This window comes from Orycteropus afer, unplaced genomic scaffold (genome assembly GCF_000298275.1).
Source record: "Orycteropus afer afer isolate SDZICR_OR568_19922 unplaced genomic scaffold, OryAfe1.0 scaffold00146, whole genome shotgun sequence".
Lineage (NCBI taxonomy): Eukaryota > Metazoa > Chordata > Mammalia > Tubulidentata > Orycteropodidae > Orycteropus > Orycteropus afer.
This window is the reverse complement of record NW_006921733.1, coordinates 7,846,907-7,872,240: the sequence shown is the minus strand read 5'-3', so window position 1 is coordinate 7,872,240 and position 25,334 is coordinate 7,846,907. Positions and strand designations below refer to the sequence as shown.

General features: G+C 34.9%; 1 protein-coding gene across 1 annotated transcript in view; it reads right to left on the bottom strand.

Annotated features, from left to right (window-relative positions):
• The window catches only part of UBE3A (ubiquitin protein ligase E3A), a 113,175-nt gene that overhangs the window by 16,648 nt on the left and 71,193 nt on the right, over window positions 1-25,334 (bottom strand). Inside the window, exons 4-8 of the mRNA XM_042781665.1 lie at window positions 20,883-21,193; window positions 15,873-17,116; window positions 4,042-4,186; window positions 1,260-1,465; window positions 482-646 (exon numbers count right to left, since the gene is read on the bottom strand). Coding sequence (XP_042637599.1) covers window positions 482-646; window positions 1,260-1,465; window positions 4,042-4,186; window positions 15,873-17,116; window positions 20,883-21,193 — 2,071 coding nt within the window. The remainder of the gene's footprint in view (window positions 1-481; window positions 647-1,259; window positions 1,466-4,041; window positions 4,187-15,872; window positions 17,117-20,882; window positions 21,194-25,334) is intronic.

The following is a 25,334-nucleotide window of genomic DNA, read 5'->3' as shown; positions in this document are numbered from 1 at the left end:
AAAAGGCAGAGTAAAAAAAGAAGACAAAAAAAGATGTGTGTTATATGTACTAGAAATATTAACCATAAATAACAAGTAGAACTATGAAAGATGATAATTAATTTTTCTCACCCTTTTCAGTATTTTCAAATTTTCCACTTAGAAAAAAAAACCAAAACAGACTTTTTAAAACCTTGGATAAAATATATCAAAGTCTCCATGGATAGAAAAACATTCATTAGTGCTATATTAAAGTCTGAAATACTACTGTAACACATTAATTGTAACTGAGTTTTTTAAAAAAACACAATCACAGAGTAAATACATTTACTGCCAATCCAAGGCTTAGAAAAATGTGGTTACATCATTTACATGAATTTGGTTAGTTGACTTCTTGGCTCTTGAAACAGACTACTAGATAAGTCTTTGAAAAGGGCAGGCATATATACTTTGAAACTCTGTTAATAAAGAGACAAGAACAATTAAGAAATAAAAACATTACCTTCCTGTTTTCATTTGTAATTGGAATTTTATCACCATTTTCCTTTAGATCATACATCATTGGATTACCAAAAAGGTCTGTCTGAGATATCTGGAAAGTGATCATCATGTCATCTTCCACATTTCCTTCATACTCCAATAAATCTTTTAGACTCTGATATAGAACCTAACAATCAGAAATGGAAAAGTGAAGCTACCATAAAACTAAAATATACAACAAATAGTTTGTCTCATTTTTTGTGGAAGACAATGAATTCTGTCCATTAGTATGAAAGCATAGATAGTATCCCTTCTGTCTATCAAATGGTTTATAACATAGAAACTACAAAAAGACTGTCCCTGATGTGATGTCCTTTTCTCTGCTGGTAACTCCGTATCACATCCTTAGTGATGGATTTCACATTGGGCTTGATGAAAACCTCACAGGGCCCTCAAGTTTAGGAGAGAGGTAGGGGAGAGAAATGGACACACAACGCAGTCACCAAGCCCCTCAGTCAGTGCAGCTCTGACTTCAATTGGCAGTCTCATACTATTTCATTAAAAAAGGAAAAATTATTTAAAAGCTACTGCTCTACAGAATCAATCTTACAAAAGCTGCTTGTTGACAGCAATACATAAAAAAAAATTGTCTCTGAGTTTATCAGTGTTCATGGTACATTATCAGATTAAGACAATTTGATTTTATCAGGTGTATGAATAAATATCCCCTCAATGTAAAACTGTATTTTTGCATTTAAGTAAAATCTAAGAGATTGACTAAATAAAATCAAAGAACTTACTGGGTGAGAGTCTCCCAAGTCACGAAAAGTTCCTTTTTTCCCCATTAGCTTCCTGTAGACAACCATGGGAAAATGTACATCCAATATACAGTTATTATAAATAGCCAGACCCAGTACTATGCCAATCAGAGTAAACTGACCCTCAGTTTCAAAAGAAGATGGATTAAACCAAAACAATTTCGTAGATTCATCATATGTGAACATACCTATAAGAAATGATTTTTAAAAAATATATTACTTTTGTATTCCATTAAAGACTAACCATGAAACACAAGCAAAATAAAAATTGGAAAAAATTACACATATAAAACTTATTTGTACTACCTGAACAAAAATTACTTTTTCTATTAGTTTAGCACTTGAGAAACCAATGTTCAAATACATTCTGACTTTCTTATAAACTATGGCAAATGATGGCATATAGTTTCAAGAAACCAAGGAAATAAGCAATTTTGGTGTATTTTCTAAGAAATTAGAAAATGCTAGTCAAACTCAAGTTCTCTATCCAGTCTTCCATTAACATGTGAAAAAGTAGTATTTATACTTCATTCACTTAATGGTTGAAAAATAAAAGCAATAAATTATTAGTCAAGATAAAAGGCTATCATACTTAGAAAATGTTTAATGTATAAAACATAATTATTCCACACATACTGTTTAACAAAACAATTACATTTTTTCAATATTATACACTATAATAACTTTTCTAGCACCTTTCTAACAACATTAGATGATATCAAGTACATAAATTTAGAGAAACTTAGTTTATACACAAAATCCAAGCTATTTAAAACATACATGAATTGTAAACTAATAGGGAAAACAAAAGCAGTCTGCATTTATAATCTTCTTTCAGTTTCACATAATTTTCACTATTCCAAACCCTGGAGGCTATTTTTCTAACATTCAGTCGTTGTTAGCTGTCATCAAGTCTGCCCCAGATTATGGTGACCCCATGTGTTACTGTTCCATAAGGTTTTCTTAACTATAACCTTTATAGAAGCAGTTCACCAGCCCTTTCTTCTGCAGAGTCAACAGCAAATCACTGTGCTACCCAGGGTCTTCACTCATTAGAGGATAGGAATGTTTGGTTTCATCTACGTGAATGGCCATTACTATGACAATAGTACATTCTACCCTTTAAATGAATGTCATAAGGAAAAAAATACTGTAACGGAATATATAACTTTTTCATTTTATTAAAGTGCTTGTAAATTGCTACTGTGAAAGTGAACAGACATATTATTTTCAACTTTAGGTCTCCAAAAAAATCCACACAAAAAACTCCTATAATTTTCAGTACAACTCAAAAACTGCAGTATATAACACATTAACTATATTTTACCACTTCTGAGACCAACTTTTTCAGCCCAACTCAAAAACTGCAGTATATAACACATTAACTATATTTTACCCCTTCTGAGACCAACTTTTTCAGCCTCTCAATCAGGTTTCCTGGGAAGCTGCTATCTTAGCTGTAATACATACCACCTGGAAGGACCTGTGTAACTTCATGCATCTGAAGAAATGGGCTTCACCCTACCAATCCTATCACGAGAGTCCACTTGTGAGGTATGCATCCCAAGTAACTGTATCAAAATGCTTTATTACATCAAGAAAAAAAGAAAAGAGTATGCCTTGCAATACTGAAAACACATGGTAGCAACAACAATAAAACAAAAAATTCAAAGAAGAAAATAATTTGGTCATGAAGGTTACAATCAGTTTACCAAGAATTTTAAAAGCTTTTGGAATTTTCCTTCATTTTCACATAAGCTAAAAGGAATTTTAAAATGCCCTCTTGATCGCTAGAGCATAAATTATGCTTAAGCATTTTTTAAAAGTTTAATCTTTATGAATAATAGCTTAAAAATCACCTAATTATTTTACTTGACTTTCACAGCTTAGATCTAATTTTTTTTGCAAGTCTAAATTACAACATGATTGCAATTAAAAAGTTACATGGATGACCAAAACAGTTAATTTAGTTATAAATATGGCAACAGGAAGGCTAAGAACAGTTGATTGACAATAACAATTAATTAATAAATTTGATGAAATCTCACAAACACACATCCTTGGTTTCAAGAGAAATTCCATTTTAGGCATACTTTTCAAGTCCTTCCTGTTCTACATTTCCTACTTTATGTCACAATCAAAAAGGATGAAAAACTGAAACCTAATTCCTTCACTTTCAGACTTAAATATGTAAATCAGCGTTTCACAAACTGTTCAATGGAAATTATTCAGAGACAGACATCATTAGATGTAGGGTGAATAATGAGTTCAAAACATATGGAAGAAATATTACAATTAAAGCCCCAAGAAATCCTGGAGCAAATATGGTACCAACCAGTTCTTCTAAACTTTGTCTGAGCATGATACAACTCTGAGGCATTCTCAACATTTTTCAGACCACTGTTCTATGGAAGCTTGGGTTTTGGAATCATCACAAATTTGATCAATGTTTTAGATTACCAAGAAGAGCACACAAATCCCTTTAATTGTTCTAATGCTCCATTCTAAAGTGGCCCCAATTTAGAGGTAATTTCCTATATTAAACTATTTGGTTACATAATCTAAATAAGAATGTCAATAAAGGAACGATTCAAATCAATTCCCAAAACCCACAAAGTTAGTCATGATCTGTAATTCTAGGTAATCCATACTAAAACATTCTTCTGTTGCTCTTCTTAGTTGAGAATGTTTGTGAATTAAGGTAAATAAATTCTTAATTACAAAGGATGATTTCACACTATAATCACATCACTAAAATATTTACCAATATCTGGATTGAAAATTTCTTCCACAACCAGCTGAAAGAATTCTTTGGAAACACCTCCCTCATCAACTCCTTGTTCTCCTTCAAATTCCACATACAGTTGTTTCTTCAAGTCTGCAGGATTTTCCATAGCGATCATCTCTAGCTAATGAGTGGAAAGATAAATGTGAAAAGGTGACTAGCAGTATTAGGATGAAAACAAAATAAAGATAAGTAGAAACAAACAAACAAAAAAGACAAAGAGTAGGGATAGGGAGTAAAATAGAGGTTTTGACTTATTTGTTTTTAAATGGAAAAGGAAGCAAACTGGTAAAAATGCCAGTGAAGACAGTGATGGTTCTCAAAGACTCAGTTCTTAAAGTACAAAAATTAGAATTCGTCCTTCTATTACTTGTATGTAACAAATCTAGGCTGTGAATAATTTCAGCAAAAACAATGACATAGAGAAGTTTGACTTTAAAATTGTTTGCTAGTAGCCCTTTATTAGAATAGAAAGCTAAGAATTAAGTCTTAATATTTATAAGTCATTTAAATAATTTCAATTAAGAATATACTGGATAAATAGTGAAGCAGTCTGTGGTCTTTCATAACAATGCATAGTGTAAATTACTACTTTTTAATAGATCAGAGCCCACATTTTTTTCTTTTTTTTTTATAATTGTGATTTGGGTGAAAATTTACAGAGCAAATTCACTTTCCATACAGCAGTTCACATACACTTTTGTCTCATGACTTTGACCACAATTTACCACAATGCAACAGCTCCCCTCCCACCTCCTCTCGACAGTTACCTCTTCCCTGTGTCCATCCCTCCATGCATTCCAGCCCCCTGAGCTGTCTCCCTGTGCATAAGCAGCCCTTCTTTCTCCCATGCTTGTTCTCTCCAAGGAGTGTACCTACCTCAGGTAAATGTTCAACTCAAATGCCTGTCAATTGTTTGGCTGGAAGTCACTGGTGTGCAGAACCCACATTTTCTTGAAAACAGGTAATACAACTGCCTGCTCATATTTGTACTCCTAACTTCTTGTAACAACTACCAAATACTAGTGTTTAGCAATCCTTTAACTATACATCTTTTAAAAAACCCAGTATTTTTTTGTATCTGTAGAAAAATCACTATACATGCTGATCAATCTCAGTTACTATGATATCCTAAAATACTTTTTTATTCATAAAATCGATACCAGATTCTACTGTGAAGTTCATATTGCAAGTTGTTGCTGCTTTATGCATCTGAAATGTACTAACAGTAACCTCAACAGATTATACACCTAATTACTAAATTGACTCCAAATGTCTTTGGCTGTTTAAAACACACAAAAACACTACTCTTCAAAGATAGAAAATTTAACAAAATGGAACATTTAAATGTTTACAGGTGACTGCAACAATTCCAAATGAAATTTTAAAAATGGTTTTAAGCAATGCAAATGTCACTGGAGTAAATATAGTCTTAAAACAATTATTTTAGGTAACAGAATTTGTTTGGACATTCTAGTATACTTACAAAAAATAGAATAAAATGTCATATATTGATGAATCAGGTCAGATTGCCCCAGATCAATATTTTGATAACTGTAATGGAGGAAATATCAAAATGCATTCCCATAGTAATGGCACTTCCTGTTTTGTGAACGTTTTATTTCATTTTTATGTACAGATAGATATATGTGTGTACTGGGAGGTCATGTAAAATATTTCTTACTAGGGGTGGAATTCAACATAGTTTGAAAACTACAGGCCCGAATGATCTTGTGGATGTCTTCAACTTTGGGTTTCACTATTTTGTGAAATTAGTCAACTGTAATAAAATTAATTAGGCTTATCACATTTCTAACGCTTTAAAAATGCTTTTTCCTTGCTGAACAGTGGTCTCTATCATTTACAAAATCAGTTGTATGCCATGTTGCATTAATGTAACTTATTTCTGAGATAATGTGCTGCTGCTATGGTGCAGTGAAGTAAATTACTTAGTATGGCTTTTCTACCCATGAGTCATTGTAAACTCAGTGGTGGAATGAGCAACTAAGAAGCTCCTGTTTGTAAATGTTATCCACCTGAGTTATTTCTGTTGGGCGTGGCACAACGCAATGCTAAGGGCGGCTCACTCTCAGGTGCTTAGAATTCTGTTGTTATGATTGGTTGGTTTGGCCACTCTGCCAAGCTCAAAAGGAGGCCTCCTAGAGGCAGAACTCTCTCTGACTGCTGGTTGAGGAAGACATGCTGCTGAAAGAGACACGTGCTGCTGGGAAAGAGATGCAAGAGACATGCATTGCTGAGTAAGACACCAAGGGATATGCACTGCTGGGAGAGAGACTGTGAGAGACTTGGCTGAGAGACAGTGGGCTGGGAGAGATACTGAGCATTTTTCCTGAACTTGAATTGTAGCCTGGTGCTTCCTTAATAAACCCCATAATCTGTGAGTTCTGTGTGGCCACTGCAGCGAATTATCGAACCCAGGAGAGAGGTGGTGGTGCTTTGGGAGGAACAGTTGGTGAAAGGGCTGGAGGGAGGCAGCATGTCTGGCCTTGCAGTAATAGGCCTTGGGCTACTGATAGTGATTCTGCCTTCCTCTTGTGGGGTTCTAGGTCAGAATATGTGGCCTCCTTGTCCTTTTTGCACATGGGAAGATTACATATCAGAATACTCTGTAAAAATCCCAACTGTCAGTTAACTTTTAGGAAGTGACTCAATCTGTTTACTCATCTGCAGAGAATAAAAAAAAAAAAAATGAAAGGATAATAGTCTTTCTACTGCAAAGCTGTGAAGGTTTAATGAGAATATATGAGAAAGCGTTCTGTAAAGTGGGTGATACTATTAAGAGCAAACACATCATATTGTTATCTTTCAAAACAACTGAAGATTATCCTCTGAGCAAAGGATTCCAAATTTTATGTTCCTCAAGGAACATGAGCTGCTAAACAAAAGGTTGGAGGTTAGAACCCACCAGCTGCTCTGCGGGAGGAAAGATGAAGCAGTTTACATCTGTAAAGATTTACAGCCTTAGAAACCCTCTTTGGCAGTTCTACTCTGTTCTATATGGTTGCTATGAGTTGGAACGTCTCAAAGGCAGTGGGTTTTTTAAGGAAACTGACACAGCCTAGTCCCAAGACTTTAAACAAATGTAAACTTGAAAATAACCTTAGAAAAAATAGTTCCAGTTTGGAAATCTGTTTCAAGCTAGAGTATACAGAATTCTTGGAAATAAAATTAGATTTATCATCTTAGCTCAAGTGTGATTTATCCATTGGACCAACACTCATACTACTATATTTCTTCTTCCACTTCCCAGCTGGCTACAGGTTAAAGAAATATAAGTCAATCAATGTTCATATCTGCCTGTAAAACATGAAAGCAAACCTGCTTATAACAATTATAACTTATTCCAAAGTAAAAATAAAAAATGGCTTTATAATGATCTGATATTTAGATTATACATCTTCCATCCCTTTTCCATTAATATTAATAAATAAAGGCTAACTCCAAATTAATTACCAAATTACCTCTTAAGGATCTGATAGAGTTTCTACATGATTCAGAGGCCCTGTGCTTTAGTCTTGGCTCCATCTTAAAAAACTTCATATGAAAAGAGGGGTAAATTTATTTTCATTCTTAACAAATTATAACATGTCTGTTCATTCCCACTAATTTCCACTGTCCATTCTTCCCCTTGGGAACCAAAGGAATTTAATGCAATATGTTTCAGCAGTATGTTAATTGGGAATATTTAAATTTACCTATCTTTGTTTTAGTTTCTTCATCTGAAAAATCAGTATAATGGAAATAAATAACACATCAAACCAAACCCACTGCCATCGACTCAGATCTGACTCATAGCGACCCCTTCCCTTGGGTTTCAGAGGCCATATAACTACGGAAGTAGATTACCCAACCTTTCTTCCAGGGAGTGGCTGGTGGGTTTGAACCGCCAGCCTTCTGGCTAGCAGTCAGATTGCACAAAGTCTGTGTCTTATAAGTAATAGATACTTTTGTTGTTTTTGTTATAATTACTATTATTTTATTGGCTCTAAAATTTTTTCTAGGCTTGCCTGATAAGCTAATAACCATGATTTTATAAAGAAAACTATTCTAGTAATTACAATAGTAGTATTACATAGCAATTATGTGCCAGGGTACTAGTTTAACCATTTTACATATTCTAACCCATTTAATCTTCACAATAACCTTATGAGGTAGGTAATACTATTAAACCTATTTTTAAAGATGAGGAAACACGTATTGAAGGGTAAATAACTTTCCCAAGTCATAGTAAGTGGTGGAACCTGTTCCGTTGCTGTTGAATCAAGCGGGTTCCAATGCATGGTGAACCTAAAGGACAGAGCAGAACTATCTCTGCCCCATAGGGTTCCAAGGCTAGAATCTTTATGCAAACAGAATGCCACATCTTTCTTCCATGGTGGGTTCAAACTGTCATCTTTTGGTTAGCAGGCAAACACATAACCACAATGTCACCCACGCACCTTAGAATTAGAACAGAAATTCTAATTCCGGCAGCAAATTCATAATTATTATGCTTTACTAACTCTGTATTTTGATAAAAGCCATTATTAAATAAGGGGTTGCACTGATTTTGCAAATTTAAACAAACAAAACAAAATCCCCTAGCCCACTGTTTGGTCAATTAGAGAATGATTTAAGAGCTCAACTATAAAGGTTTATCACTATTTGTAACAGATACTACCATTTAAAATTAAGTAGGCAATACTTTTTTACAAATCAAAAACCGTTTTAAAGGCAGTAGGATATTTGGAAATTAAAAGAATATGGTTCACTTCTGAAAGGAGTAATCTGTATGCTTCCCTGAATTCACTTACAACACAAACCTGGATTTTTATGAGTTTTCTTAAAGTAAGTTATCTTTTGTATTAGTAGTTTAACACTGAGACTGACAAGAAATGCAGATTATTGGGGGGTGGCAGCGCTGGTGCGTGACACCTACATATTATAATGGCATATAACCAAAAAAAAGAACAAACTCACTGCAATTGAGTTGATTAGACCCCCCGATTAGCCTCAATTAGACCCAGTTGAGTAGACAGCAACCCCTCCTTGGGGTATCTCTACAGAAGCAGATTGCTCAGTCTTCCTTCTGAGGAGTGGCTGGTGGGTTTGATCTCCCAGCCTTCTTCTGCTTAGCAGTCAAATGCCTAAGGCACTATGCCATCAGAGCTCAAATAATGGCATGTATCGCTGCCTTAATGATTTCTCTGCTTATTTAAGAGTCTTGATTTCATGAATTTTGGGGCAAAAGCAGTTCTCAATTTCAGAATTTTTAATTAGCCATGATGATGAAATCCTGGAGAGATCACTTTTTAAAAATACTGACCTGGCATCAAAGCATTCCCAGGGTACAAAGGTAGGATTCCATCTCAATATAATATTTGGGTACCAAAGGAATTGAATGCAAGATGTGCTATTATAATGTTAATTTTGAATATATACACTGATCTATCTTATGCCAGATTTACAATGTCAAAAGTAAATTCTTACCATGTGCAATCTTAATAAGAATTTTGAGCTAGCATTACTCATGTCAAATTCCCACATAATCATAATTGAAAAAAACTTCCTTAGTGTTATGGATATTTAAGTAGAGGTAAAAGTATTCAAGGTAAAATAAACTTTCTGATACTTAAGAATGTCTTATAAGAAAGGATTGCAAACCCTACTTCATACAACTTGTTAGATACTACTGTTATCAGTTTGCTAGTGAATATGCTTAAATCAGTGACTAGAATGGGATTTTTATATTACTCAGATTTCATCTTATTTTTATCTTCTCTAGGAACAAATGAAAATAAGCTTACTATAACTTAAATATAAAGTTTAGATGTTTGGATAACAGCTTCTAACTCTGCCATTAATTTTTGTAGGCCAAAATTTCTCTAAGCTTCATTTTTTTCACATGTAATACTAAGGTAGTTAGAATAGTTTCATTAAGTTTTAAATTACTATTTGGTGCTCAAAATTTATGTTGATCTTCTTCATTTCTTTTTCTAATTCCAATTAATTATGTTTGGGACATGGACAGAGCATGAAGTTCTTCATTTCAATTAAGAATAAATCATAAGCAACAATGCTAAGTGCACAATATAGTATAAGATCAATTAAACATACACAAAACAGTACAGAATAATCTTACTCTTAAACTACTATAGGTAAATTGATAGATAAAAGAATTAAGTTCCTGTTTCAATAATAGGTGAGGGTTTTTAACAAACAAAATGCTGAGGCATAGGATAGTATCACTAGAGCTCAGATGAAATGATTTTTAGAGAAGACTCAGCATAACCTTTTGGTACAGCTTATTTGAGTGGGACTTTTCATTTGTCCCTAACACCTTAACCTTGTTCTACTTTTTATTTTTGGCCTTCCCAATCCAATTCTACCTCTCAGCCATTTCTTTCTGTCTTCAGATCTCTGCTGGAAATTTCAGAAGTCCGTGGAATAATCTGAACCAAATCTCACACCTCCATCAATCCCTATACTAAACTTATTGTTCTCCTCATCCTCTTAACATTTAGCAGTTTTCTAAATATATACTTAGGAGCTCTGGTGGTACAGTGCCTAAGGCATTTGACCGCTAACCAGAAGGCTGGGGGTTCAAACCCACCATCCACTTCTCGGAAAAAGGGTGGGGCAACCTACATCCATAGTGACACTGCCTCAGAAACTTAAGAAGGGGTCGCTATGAGTCAGATCTGATTCAACAGCAGTCAGTTTGATTTGGCTGGTTAAATGTATACTTGTATATAAAAATGGCATGAATAAATAGTAGATATACACATGAACTGTACCAAGAGCCATTTTCCTAAATATTGGTTTGCAGCCTGGCTTTTATGAGAATATTTTAGGGTACTACTAAAGTACAGATGCCCAGGCTCCATACCAAAACTCCTAAATCTGCATCTACAGATTTACAGGGTTACAAAACATCTCTCGTTTTATATTTGTGTTAAATATATGTATTTAAACATTTCCTATTCAGAAGTTAAAGAAGTTTGGAGCATATCAAGAAGACAACAATGTTTTCTTCCATTAAACCTATACCTTCAATCTCCTACCAGAAGGAATAAAAAAATATCTATATATAGTCACTTCCTTTGGGAATGCTTTAAGAAAAATGTCAAATTACATACATTTTAAAGCATATATGTATGGATTGTTGTTGTTGTTGTTATGTGCCGTCGAGTCGGCCCCGACTCATAGCGACCCCTCCTTGGGTTTCCGAGGCAGTATCACTACGGAAGTAGGATTGCCCAACCTTCCTTCCGAGGAGTGGCTGGTGGGTTTGAACCGCCAGCCTTCTGGTTAGCAGGCAAGTGTCTTAGCCACTATGCTACATGTGTTAATAAAATACTGTAAGAACATTATGTCAGGATTTTCTTTCAAATGGAAGCTAACTCTGAGCTTTTGTTTATTGCTACACTATTTTCTAAGACACAACAACAACAGATAAGTGAAAATAGTCCTGGGGAGATATTCTAATAACTTAAGGAGAGACTGGGGTACAGGGGAGTAAGAGTTCTTAAACAACTCTGAGATATCCCTTTGTGGAAAGGTATTTTATATTGTATCATATTTTATTGATTCTAAAATTCCTTTTTCTTTTTCCACATTTTAAGATCTTTCAAATCACAATGTACCTTACAACTGTAGTATCTTAAAACTAACGGTAGCACTTTTTTTTTCTTAGTGCTAATAAAATAATGGTGTGTCTTATAATCAATGGTATATTGGAATGGTATCTTGGATTTGATAAAATACTATGAACAATGATTCTTCTCTTGTAATCAAAGATCTTCAGTTAGGAATCAATTCACTAGTCTGATCTGAATTACTTAAGTTACCATAATTAAATAAAAGCAATGATTATACTTTTATTTTAAAAAAAACACTATAATTATTAATTCAAGTTACTTCCCTACCTCTTCTTCCAAGCTAGCCTATCTTATAATTAACAACTAAAAAAATAAGACCTGATAGAAAATACTCAAGAATGTCATATGCTGTCACTACATCTTTCTGGACCTCATTTATAGACTAAGGAGTAGATGAACTCCAAGGTTGCTTTTAACTCTTAAAGTCTACGATTCTATTATTATTTATTTACTGAGTTCACTCATTCCTGTTCTTTCTGGTAGACAAGGTTATGATTTTGCAGGATGTTGGTTCAGTGTCTTTTTGCCAATCCTGTTGCTCCTGAACTACTGCGACTCTCCATTTCCACCACCAGGTTTTTAGCATTTCAAGAGGCAGCTGATTATACTGCTATGTAGGGACTGGTTATATATATATCCCATTTTCTTCCAGCCTGCCCAACAGTTTTCACTAGATTATCTGTTCCTGTCTATGAAATTCTTTTCTCCCCTAAGCCTTTTGAGTGTTGTTATGTAGTGGTTGTTATCAGCTATATCTCATCCATTACTTTTCAGTGGAAGAGACTACATCAACCAGCCCAGCATTGGCTTTTAACCCAGCATTGCATTCAATAGAGTTAGTGAAGAGTTGCTACCAGGCTGCAGCCGCTGGTGGTGGAAAGAAAAAAGACTGTAGAGGCCCTCCAGCACTTTTAGCTGGGTGGAGAGTATCACTCCCATTGTGAACAATAGCTGGCCTTCCCTGTAAAAAACGTTGTTTGTGGTTGTTGTTATGTGTCGTGGAGTCAGACCCGACTCATAGAGACCCCTGCTTGGGTTTCCAAGGCAGTATTACTACGGAAGTAGGGTACTTGAAACAAAGCAGTCACACCACACTAAAGGCCGTGGATGGAATTATTTGCCAAAGACATTTCTGGCCTTTCCCTTTCCCCAACTGTATCAGGGAAGAAATTCTTATCTCTAACTTGGTTTCCACATAAGGTTCTTTTGAGGAAGGGTAACTGGACAAGAAATCTGTCATGTAGTTAAGTAGGCAAGAAATTGTATTAATCCAGTTTTGTTCCAGAGTTGCTTGTCCATATGATTTTTAAAAGGTCATGTTTAGTTTCACAAACAACTTTTTTTTTCTCTGAAATTACTTTTGGGATAATATTTAAAACGAGAGATGTTTTGTAACCCTGTAAAATACATAGGGAATAAAACATTCAAGTGTGCACAAAAAAGGTAAACTCTTTAATCAAAGAGTATTATAAAATGGGGAAAAAAAAATAGAGAGTGAGTTCACCACAAAGTTTCTCATTTCCTCCTCCCTTCCCAATCTTACTCTGATTCAAAATTAGCAGGTATAAGGAAAGTGGTCAATGGGGTTGCATTTTGTTTATCAAACTAATATAAAAGGAAGAATGAGGGTTTAGAAAGCAAAGTAGTCCCTGTGGGAATACTACGTTGAAAAACCTATCAGTACTCTTTTTAAAGTTCACCAGGAGAGTTTTAAAACCATCACCTCAGAGGTGTGCATTTTGCCATAAACCTTCTACTTTGTTTACTCAGATAATGTGACTTTATCATAATCATCATTTGCTATGAATACTTTTTAAAAATAGGGAGATTATCACTTTTACTTCAGAGACCTGTTCTGACATATGTTTATAATCTTCTCACATTGTGTGATATTAAAAGAGAGAGAGAGAGAATTTAAGAATACAATCAGTTTAGTGTGAGCCTTTAGAACTCCAAAGAAGTTTCTCAGTGGGCACTAATCATCTCTGTTTCTCCACTGCTTTGCAAAATACCTAGCACGCAGGATTTCTGAAGTGAACGGCTTTTGTGAATTATATTATTTAAGCAAAGAGATGATTTAGTTAATACTGATTTATAGTAATGAGCCAAATCTTACTTTCCAGCTTTAAAATAACAACAGTTTAAAAAAAAAAAAACAAAAACAAAAAAAAACAACCATTTGTTAGCACAATTAAAAAGCTCACATCTAATTCTATGCCAATGTCTGTTCAGAGGCTTATAAGCTAAAATAGTTGTTTCCACTAAATCTTAGAAGATAAATTTTAGAAACAGATCAAAGTATACAATAAGTACCTAAACTTTTGTTGGTTCTTAGTTTTGCTGTATCAAGAGGAAAAAAAAAAGTGGAAGGGGATGGGGTATTAAGGCAGAGCAAACCTCTGAGCAGAAGGCAGACACGTAAAGTGTTTTTTTTTTTTTTTTTTAATTTAAAAACCTGGCTTGAATCTAACAGAGAGTAATTTCATTGTTTTTGAAAGGCTACGCATAGGTTTTACCAATACCACCAGCTGAAGGGGTCACAAACCGAGAAGCCAAACAATACGTGTAGCTCTGGTACTCACAGGTCTGCTTTAACTACAGATACTCATTGATAGACCTCAACATGTTTTTCATAAAACATCACTCACATTCTTAAATAACAGCCTACCGTACTGCTAAACTATGTAAAGTAAGTTACTGGCTGCCTGAGGATCAGTTATAAAGTACAATAATTATTCACGTTGTCCACAACTACATAAGTAAAATAAAAAGGCACCAGAAATAAAGCAATAGTAATTATTAAAGGTAATTTCCCTTTTTATCTCTGTTGAAAAACTGAGATAAAATATTGCTTAAATACTGCAGAATTTCTCCTGAACGCTATAAACCTATCTGGAATTTTTAAAAACTAGTAACAAGAAAAGCAGCATAGAACCTCTGCAGCTTTTTAATTTCTGAGATCTCAAACAACCTTTCCCACTGGTTTATAGCTTTATGAATTCTCAGATATAGGCAAATCCACTCTAAACTCAACTATATTTTGAAATAAATATATACACTATTTTTTAGTTGTCTGTGTCAGAGTTTACTATCCCCTTCATTAGTATAGAAAGTTTATTATCTTTTTAATTGACACTCAATTTCACTTGAAGTTGGCGAAAAAGAAACAGCAATGACAGGGCTATCTTATACTATGAATATACTGAAATGATAAAGCACAAATGTAAATTGTGGTACTATGTGACTGACTGATAGTTTTTCTGTATTCTGATTACTCTTGTATTCTTAACTGGGACACAAATACTAAGCTTCTAGGAAGTAAAGGAAGAAACACGAGGCAACTCCATCTTGAGAAACAGAAAGTTAAAAGATGAGTACCTGAGGTCCCAGTATTTTTGCAGGTCAATCTCCCTGGACTGGGATGACAATATAGGCACTATCAACTGCCAAATTCCTAGGATAGATGCTACTTTCCCAAAATATCCAGCTAACTAAAAGACCCAGAGCTGTCCCTATAGATATTTAAGTGTAAAGAAACTACTACAGCCAGGGCAGTGCCACACAGGGACTAAATTTAGAGTGGTCCAACAGGAGCCCAAATCTTGCAAGCAATCTGTATAAACCTGCTACAGTCACTTGATCAAGCTCACAATAATGCAACTCTAATTTTAAGTGACTGAATTTTTGGACATCACATACTGCTTTAGGACAAGGTCTCACTGTGCTACATCTCCCAGGTAAACTTCACATCTACACTAATTACTGGATGTCTGCATATTCCCCTACTGCTCTGCGTCTGACCTTACCCCAATATCCACTTCTCTTCTCAGTAGGGAAACCTCTTGGAATCATTAAGATTTAGAAAATCCATTTTTTCTCTCAAAGAGACTGATTTTATTATATAAGGTAACTAGTTCTCTGTGGAACACACTTGTAAACATGGACAAGAAGAACAAAAGTACTCTAAATTGAGATTAGAAGTGTCCATGTATCCCTAGATTATAAAATTACATATTTTTGTATTTTTTTTTTGAATCACTTATAAAATAAATTCACAATTCACTGATCTGTACCACAAAGTCAATTCTCTAATCTCCCCATCATTAACTTTTCAATCTAGTATTATGTTTAAACAGTTGCCCAACTTACCCGGACAAGTGCATCATCTATGATATGATCACGTCTGACTTTGAGTCTCAAATATGGGTTCAACTGCTGTCCTTGAACTAAACTGTAGAGAACAGTGATTCTTCGTTCACTGTACATGCGAATTCTATTGTCATAATATAATCCCAAATTCTTCGTGACAGCATTTAATATAAAGGGACATGTCATAAAAGAGAATTTGTTTTCTGTTTCTACTTTGAAAAAAGTATAATCTTTATCCATTTCTAGAACATCATTGAGTGGTTCATTAATAAACTCTTCAAAAGGGATAAGTGGTTTTCGACAATCTAGAGTTTTAACACCAAGTTCAGTTTCCAGTGGGTCTACTCGAGGACCTTTCTTGTTTCTTCTTTCCTCTCCCAACAGCTCCTGAAGGGTCAATTCACTGGATTCTGGGATAGGCTCTTCATCATCTTCTTCATTGTGATTTGTGTCCACTTCCCCTCCTACTACATTTGCATAGTAAACCATTTTCAAGCACTTTGAAGCAGCAACAATGGCATCATCATCATTCACTAGATTTCGATTGTTAAATTCATTGCTTATGACTTTGTAAGTAATAAGTTGCTGAAATGTTTCCATCATTCTCCGAATCTGGTCTGCACTGTATTTAGACCACAGTCTAACTAGTTTTCCTTGGGCTGCAAGGGGGAGTTTGCTCATTGCTTTGCAAAACAATGGCAATGCCATCTCCAGATATTCAGGACTATGGAGATTTCCATTCTCCATTACAATAATGAACAAATTCAGATAATTAGGATCTCGGGAATATACATTATGATAGGTCAAGTCACATTCCACATTAGGTGACAAGTATACAAGTGCATTAAGAAAGGCAGTTTCTATTTTTTCATTTGAAAGCAATCTAGTGTAGACCCTTCTAATAGCATCAATATCCACAGATACATCATCAGGGCCTAATTTTTGTAAGTTGTTATCTCCTTCTGAGTTATCACCTATCCTTGAGGAGGATGCTTCTGAATCTTCTTCCATAGCAGCAGAACATGCAGCTTTTTCCTTTTCATCTTCATCCTTGTCTTCATCTTTACCTTGAAGTGATTTCAGTTCTTCCTTGGTGTGTTGTTTGACTTTTCGAAAGCTCTGAACCAATGCCTCAGCACTAGAAAAGACTCTTCCAATAACCCGGATTAAAGGAGAATAATCCTCTTTCTCTCTACACAATTCAAGAATTTCATATACCTTCTCTTCTGTTAGGTAAGTCACATCTAGAAAATTGAAGGAAAAAAGGCAACATTTATTTTCATAATATGTATACTTAATTTGTTTTAATATGTTCTAGTGAAAAGTAAAACAAATATTTTGCACTCAATAAAAACCCGTAACACCAAACTACTTGCCACGGTCTTGGTTCAGATGCACAATGGCCCTACAGGTCAGAGTAGAACTAACCCCCTCCTCTGCTGTAGGGTTTCCAGGGCGTTATCTTTCACCTGTGGAGCAGCTGGTAGGTTGAAACCACTGACTTTTCAGTTAGCGACCAAGTACTTAATCACTGTATCACCAGAGTTCCTGTGCACTCAATACCATTTGTGATTTACAACTCTTAAAATCATGTTCTGATTCATCATGGTACAACTCCCACAACTTAGCTAGAGCAGAAGCTACTATTCTTCTGAGAAGTTTCTTCTTTGTTTCACTACTCTGTTATCATATAAAAAGGAAAGAATTTGAGAAAGGTTCTTTGGTCATTCTCTTTTGGAAATAGCTCTTTTTCTACTTCCATATGTATTAAAATTAGTTTTTTTTTTTGTTGTTGTTCTTTCCCATTTGTTCCAGAATGGTCATTCTGTTGGTGTCTGAGGAAAATTAATACGCCATTTCTCACAATCCCCAAAGTTAAAACTGTTATCTGCAGACGAGAATCAGGTTGGAATAATCAAGAAATAGGTAGTGAGCAATGAAAAACAAAGTTGGAAGAAGGCAACTTACAAGCAGACAAGTAAAGCTGCGACTACCAAAGTGGAAGTCAATAGTGGGCTTCCAGGAAAGAGTTTGTTCTCTAAATAAAAGGGGACAGACATGACTGATTCTTATTTTTAGATAGAAAAAACAATCTAACTTTATTATTAGATAATTTAGAGGCCATTTTTTTATAAGGTACATGGTTAAGTAAAATACTATCTACTTGTGGAAGAAATAAAAAATGGAGCACTCCAAGTAAAGTTACACCCCTATATATTTCTGATCAGTGTTGTATTTTAGAAAATTTACTGTTACTAAAGCAACTTAAACTGCAATTATACATGCAATATTTTATTATGAAATAATATTCTTCACAATCAAGCTAAATAACAATGGAACTCGTCTTCCTAAAATAACCTATTCAGGTATTTACCTTCATTGAGCTAAATATACACTTGTGCATGCACTACACAACATGTAAAAATTTTTAGTGAAATTCTGACCTCTGTTTTGTGTATCTGCTTCAAAGCAAAGACAACGTAAAATGTAAGAGATCAATGGATGAATGGCTTGCAAAAGTTGAACCATAATAATACCAAATTTTATCACACCACAAACCTGATCTGTGTAGTCCCTCCTACCAGAATCTTAACACTTGCATAGCTTCTTTACTGTGACCTAATCTTTAAGAACTAATTCTCAGGTTTGCTCTATTAAAGAAACACAGGCATATCTGCTAAACATCAGTAATCTCCTTTTGAGAAGTGTGAAACTGCTAACTAGAAGCATACATAACCATTATTTCATTGGAAAAAAATTTAACAGCTTACAAAATAATCTAGAACAGCTATCTAATTTCCTGAAATGTAACCATAACATACTAAGATAGCTTTTATAAACACTTGGCCTGATAGGAAAAAATATACTTTGCTTCCTAATCATCAAATCATAAGACTGGTAAGAAAGAGGTACTTTGGGTGCACTGACAAGACCTCTATTGGGGGCAGCAACATGCTAAATTCACATACTCTTTGTTGACAGAACATCTTCAAGCAATTCTGACATTCTATTAATTCTACCTAAAATATACCAGGACTACATAGTGTTTTGTTGAAAATGATGAACTGAGTTTTTCAGACATAAATGTAGCTTAAAAAAAAAAAAGCTATAATTAGAGAAATAAACATTCATAAAGCTTGGGTAACAAGAAGAGGTATCCTATTGTGAAAATATTAAGAGATAATTTTGGAGGATATATCTGTATATTCTGTAATATATATTCCTTAAAGTACTCTTACTCTGTAATAGTGTGCACTTAAAATAAACTTATGTGAAAACAGAGTTTGGGGCAGACTACTCAGTATTTATACAAATTTTTAAATAAAGCTAACAAGAAAAAAAAAAAAACTATCAAAATAAAAATACTAGGGTGGTTAAAAAGTTCTAATAGAAATACAGTGCATATAGAACTTTGCAGAAAAGGGGGGGGGGCAGTAGCATACTGAAAGAAATTATTATGTAAGGTTAAAACTGCTAAATTATGGCGACGTGAGCAAGGCACGAAGACTGTAAAGAGTATGTCTAACACCAAGCACATGGCCAAGGAGATGGGTGAATGGGTACAGCTAATGCTGGTTGCATTCCCGTGTCAGCTGCTGCTACTCTGAAGTGCAGGCTTGCTGAGGAAATGTGTATAATGGAACCAGTGCAACTTCTGTACTGTATATACTGACAACATCTAAACCGACACATCCATCTACTTCTCCAATGTATAAGATAATTTGTGTAATTTAACTATACATTTTGTAGCAACAAAGTTGGGTAAAGTTGAGAAAATAGCTTTCTAGTGGAAATGAGTAGAAATTATTATACAATTCCATTTCTCTAATTCATTTAAACTTAATTCAAATTTCGGTAAGGCAGCCTCTAACTTATACATGTCTTTAACAGAGTCTCCTCTTTCAAAATACAACTGCCTCTAGTAAGACTAAAAAGGAGCTCTGGTGGCACAATGCCTAAGGCATTTGACTGCTAGCCAGAAGGCTGGCAGTTGAAACCCTCCATCCACTCTGTGAGAGGAAGATTGGGCAATCTACTTCCTTCTATAAAGATTTAGCACCTTGGAAACCCAAAGGGAGTCGTTTTGAGTCAGAATTGACTCGATTGGAGTGAGTTTGGTTTTTTGGTTCTGGTGAGGATAAGCCCGGAAAATCATTCAGAAATATGATTACTTTGTTACTAAAACTGATTTCCTTCACTGGGAAAACAGAGCTTGGGGGACCACTCAGAAAAGAAAACAAGAATGAAAAGACTAATCTTTGGCAGTATGAGTGTACCAGATGCCTGGAAGGATGCATGAGCAAGATATGGGAAGAATATATGAGAAGGAAAAGCGGAACTATTTCTCAGGCCATTACTAAAAAATTCTGCTGCCATCAAAAACAGGTAAAGATTTCCTTTTCCTCTTTCTGTTTTTCACTGCATAGTCGTAGAATTACAGGACTCATTTCAGATATTTAGTTCCAGCTATTCTACAGTTTAGGGAGCTCTGGTAGCATAGTGCCTAAGGCACTTGATTGCTAACCAGAAGGCTGGAGGTTTAAATCCACCAGCCACTCCTCAGAAGGAAGATGGGGTAATGTATTTCCCTAGTGACACTGCCTCAGAAACCCAAGGAGGGGTCACTATGAGTTGGGTCCGACTCCACAGCACATAACAACAACAACAACATTCTACAGTTTAAACTGACTTGGGCCTAATTTGGGAGATTAACCACCAACTTAACACATTTTTCCAAACAGAAAATATATATAAATTTATCATCAACCCATTAATAAATGAAATTTTGGGAGTAGAATGTGCTTCAAATTAGAGATGATAAAACCAGTAGTGCAGTTAGTTATTAACTGAGTTATTAGTTTTGTCCTTTATTACAATAAAAAATGTTTTACTATCCTATCTTAAAAATGTCACATAATTAGGTAAAACAGTAAAAAAAAAAAAATTACATGATATATCTCCAATATGGTTTTGAATCAACAATCCTCAATTAAACTTAGAACATCTTACCTTTAAAATCATCTCTAGCTCCTTGTCCTTCTTTCTTGTTCATTTTTATGTCAGTGCAGGAGTTGTTATGGGCACCTTTCGAGTTGTTTTCAAGGTAAGCTGAGCTTGCTCCTTTCTTGGAGGGATGAGGATCACAGAGTTTTGCATTAATCTTATAAAGCTCGAGGGCTTTAATAGCTGCTGCATTGTTATCCATACGAAGAAAAGTTGGACAGGAAGCACAAAACTCATTCGTGCAGACCTCATTTCCACAGCCCTCAGTTAACTGGTGGTAGTAGCGTTCTATTAGATGCTTTGCAGCTGCTCGCTTCCTGTACCAAACATTCAAACAATAAGCACAGTGATTGATTAGTGCAGCGCACATGTAAAAAGCTCAACAGATTATCAGCAAAGCAAAAGTTAGTCAAGCACTGATGTGATAAACTTTCATATTAAGATGACATACAGAAAATGGAGACCCACTCTTTGTCTAAAACTTTTGACTAATGAAACATCTGATTGATTATTTCCTAAGATACTATGATAAAGTATGTCAATGCTTACCATTATCATTTTGTTTTTTATACAGTATGTTCTCATTTGATTGAAAAAAAGAGAAAAAAGCTCAACGGGTAGTACTGTATTGCTTAATTATTTAGCACAAAGCTAATAATCACATGACATATAGTTTTCTAAGAGTTTTATTATTTTACCACTTTAAAAATTGGCATTAAGAAAATGAAAGTATATTTAAAATATCAATCTAGCTTTGGTTGCCCCTTACATATTAACCAATTTACTTTAAAAGTATATAATGCTTGATCTGCTGTCAGTGCTGAACCTTTATCTAGAGCAAGAATTTATTTTTTTTTCCATTAGCTATCATATGGGAAAATTTAAAATTAAATTTATAATTAAGTTAGAAATATCCAAAACTAGTGTTATATTGTAAAAAAATGCAGATCCCAAAGCATATAATACTGAACATAAAACTTGTTATGAAATTTCCTCATTAATGCTATGCCACAGAAATACAGAATTTTTAAGTTCCATTAGGGAAGAAACTTTATATGACACTTACTTTGTAAGCTTAAAAAACACTGAAAAATGTTCCAGCAGAGTTCCCAAGGATACTGAGGAAGGAATTATTTTGTGAAGCAAGAAGTTGAACTACATTATTTATCTCCATGGTCTCTTCAACTTTAAAGATTCAATGCTTTCTACTATCTGATGATATGAGATTAAAATAACTGAAGTAGTCTATTGGATCCAAAAAATCATAATTCACCAACTATTTCCTTTGGTCCCAAATTCACAAACATGGGAATAAAACTAAAAGAATCAAAAATAGTAACAAAAAGTAACTCACCTAATTTAACTCACAAAATGCTCCTATATTGGAATCTCAGTAACACACAGGATTAAGTAGCAAATGGCACTAGAATCTAAGAACATCTTGGTAATCATAAGAAACTCAACAAGAAGACAAACACATAATGGACACATAAATCTAATTATGTTTCAAAAGCAGAATTTTGTCTCCAAACCATTAAGGTAAGTAACAAAGAATGATAATCCAAACACATTCAATTCATTCTGGTACTTTCATTTTTCAAATATTCCATGCAAATTTACCATTCACTGCATGCAAACAAGAGAAAAAAGAAAAATCTAAGAAGCACACTTAAAAATGCATGACATGACTTAAGAGATAATACTTTGCTGAGTAGCTACAATACCACTTTTGAAAATGAAAAATTATTATTTCAGATATAACTATGCAAAATGTTAATCAAATGACAAGGAAAATGTAAAGAAAGAGAAATGTAGAATCTGTAAGATTTATAACATCTATTAATATTCTTTAGCAAAGAATGGGAATTAATGCCATTCTCTCCCAAACTACAGCAGCTTTCTCTATGAGAAAGTAAATAGGAATGATCCCTCTGGAGGAAAATTATGAACACTTATCAAACGTCTTAAAAATATAAACACCATATGAATCATAAGCAATTCCACTTTTAGGACATAACTAGACAATTCCTCAAAAAATGTGTTGTTTTTCTGAACTCTAGAACAATATGAAATGCCCAACAATAGAGGAGTACTTAAATGAACTGGTAACAGTTGATGCCATGGAATAATTAAGAATTACACAAATATGAATTTGGCAAGGAACAATCTTCATGATACATTACTGACAAATGTCATTTACAAACTATTAAGTGTAGGATAAACTAATTTTCATTAATGTTAGTTAATTTAATTAGGTAACATTAGTGTTAACTAATTTTCTGAAGTGTTAGTCATTTTCTCTGGGTGATGTGATTAAATAATTTCTAAAAAATTATTTTATCTTTTCCTTCTAATTTATTTTTCCATAATAAACATATTACTTATTGCGGTGTAGTAAATTACTTAGTGTGGCTTTTCTATCCATAAGTCTTTGTAAACTCTAAGGTGGGATTTTCTATGAGCAACTGAGGAGCTCCTGATTGCTGAAGTTGTCCACCTGGAGTATTTCTGTTGGGAGTGGCACAAAACAATGTTCTGGGAGGTTCCCTCTCTCTCTCACGTGCTTAGAGTTCTGATGCTATGATTGGCTAGTTTGACCACCCTGCCGGGCTCAAAAAGAGGCCTCCTAGAGGCAGAACTCTCTCTGACTGCTGGTGGAGGAAGACGTGCTGCTGAAAGAGACACGCACCCCTGAAAGAGACACATGCTGCGGGGAAAGAGGCGCAAGAGACACGCAATGCTGAGTGAGACACTGAGGGACCAGCACTGCTGGGAAAGAGACTGTGAGAGACTGTTGGCTGAGGGACAGTGGGCTGGGAGAGAGACTGAGCATTCTTCCTGAACTTGAGTTGTAGCCTGGTGCTTGCCTAATAAACCCCGTAATCTGTGAGTTCTGTGTGGCCACTGCAGTGAATTAACGAACCCAGAGGAGAGGTGGTGGGTGCTTTGGGAGGAACGGTTGGTGAAAGGGCTGGAGGGAGGCAGTGTGTCTGGCCTTGCAGTAATAGGCCTTGGGTTACTGCTGGTAATCCTGTCTTCCTCTTGTGGAATTAGAGGAGGTCAGAACATGTGGCCTCGTTGTCGTTTTTGTACTTATGTATTAAAAATTAATAAATATGAAAGAGGAAAACGTTAGCAGTTTGAAAACTTCATAGACAACTTCAAAAAAATTGGCCACTTCTGAAATAAATTGCCAGTGAAAACCTTATGAAGAGCAGTGAAACACTGTCTAATATATTGCTATAAAAGTTTATGAATAAACAGCCCTGAAACTCTACCTGATATAGTGCTCGACGATGAGTCCCTCGGTTGTAAGCCACTCAAAATATCACCAGGGAAGAAATGCCTCCTCAAAGGAGAGTTGACCTTAAGAACTTAGATGGAGTAAAAGCTTTCGGGACCTTCATTTGCTGATGGGGCACAACTCAAAATTGGAAGAAACAGCTGTAAACATGTATTAATAATCAGAATGTGGAATTCAGGAGTATGAATCGAGGAAAATGAGAAGTCGTCACAAATGAAAGGGAACACATAAAGATTGATATCCCAGGCATAAGTGAGCTGAAATGGATGGGTATTAGCCGTTTCAAATTGGACACTCATGTAGTATACCATGCCAGGAATGAAAAAATTGAAAAGGAATGGTGTTGCAATCATCATCCAAAAGAGTTATTTTAAGTTCTATCCTGAAGCACAATGCTGTCAGTAATAGGATAATATCCACATGCCTACAAGGAAGATGAGTTAATACTATTATTCAAACTTACACACCAACCACTAAAGCCAAAGATGAAGAAACTGAAGATTTTTTTTACCAACTTCTGCAATCTGAAATGGATCAAATATGCAATCAAGATGTATTTATGATGACTGATGATTGGAATATAAAAGTTGGAAACAAAGAAGAATAATCATATTAAAAATATGGCCCTGGTAATAGAAAAGATGCAGGCAATCGCATGATAAAATTTTGCAAGACCAATGACTTACTCATTGCAAATACCTTTTTCAACAACATAAGCAGCAGCTATATACGTAGACCTCACCAGATAGAATACACAGATATCAGATCTACTACATCTGTGGGAAGAGGCAAGGGTGAAGTTCAATATCATCAGTCAAAACAAGTCCAGGTGCTGACTATGGAACAGACCATCAATTGCTCACATGAAAATTCAAGCTAATGATAAAGAAAATAAAAACAAGTCCATGAGAGGCCAAATATGACCTTGATTACATTCCACTTGAACTTAAAGACCATCTGAAGAAGAGATGTGACGCACTGAACACCAATGACTGAAGACCAGACAAGTTGTGGAATGACAACAAGAACATCATACATGAAGACAGTAAACATCATTAAAAAGACAAGAAAGGCAGTTCCGTCAAGATGGCGGACTAGGTAGAAGGATTGCACAGACCCTCTTCAACAAAGAAAAGGGAAACCAATTAACACAG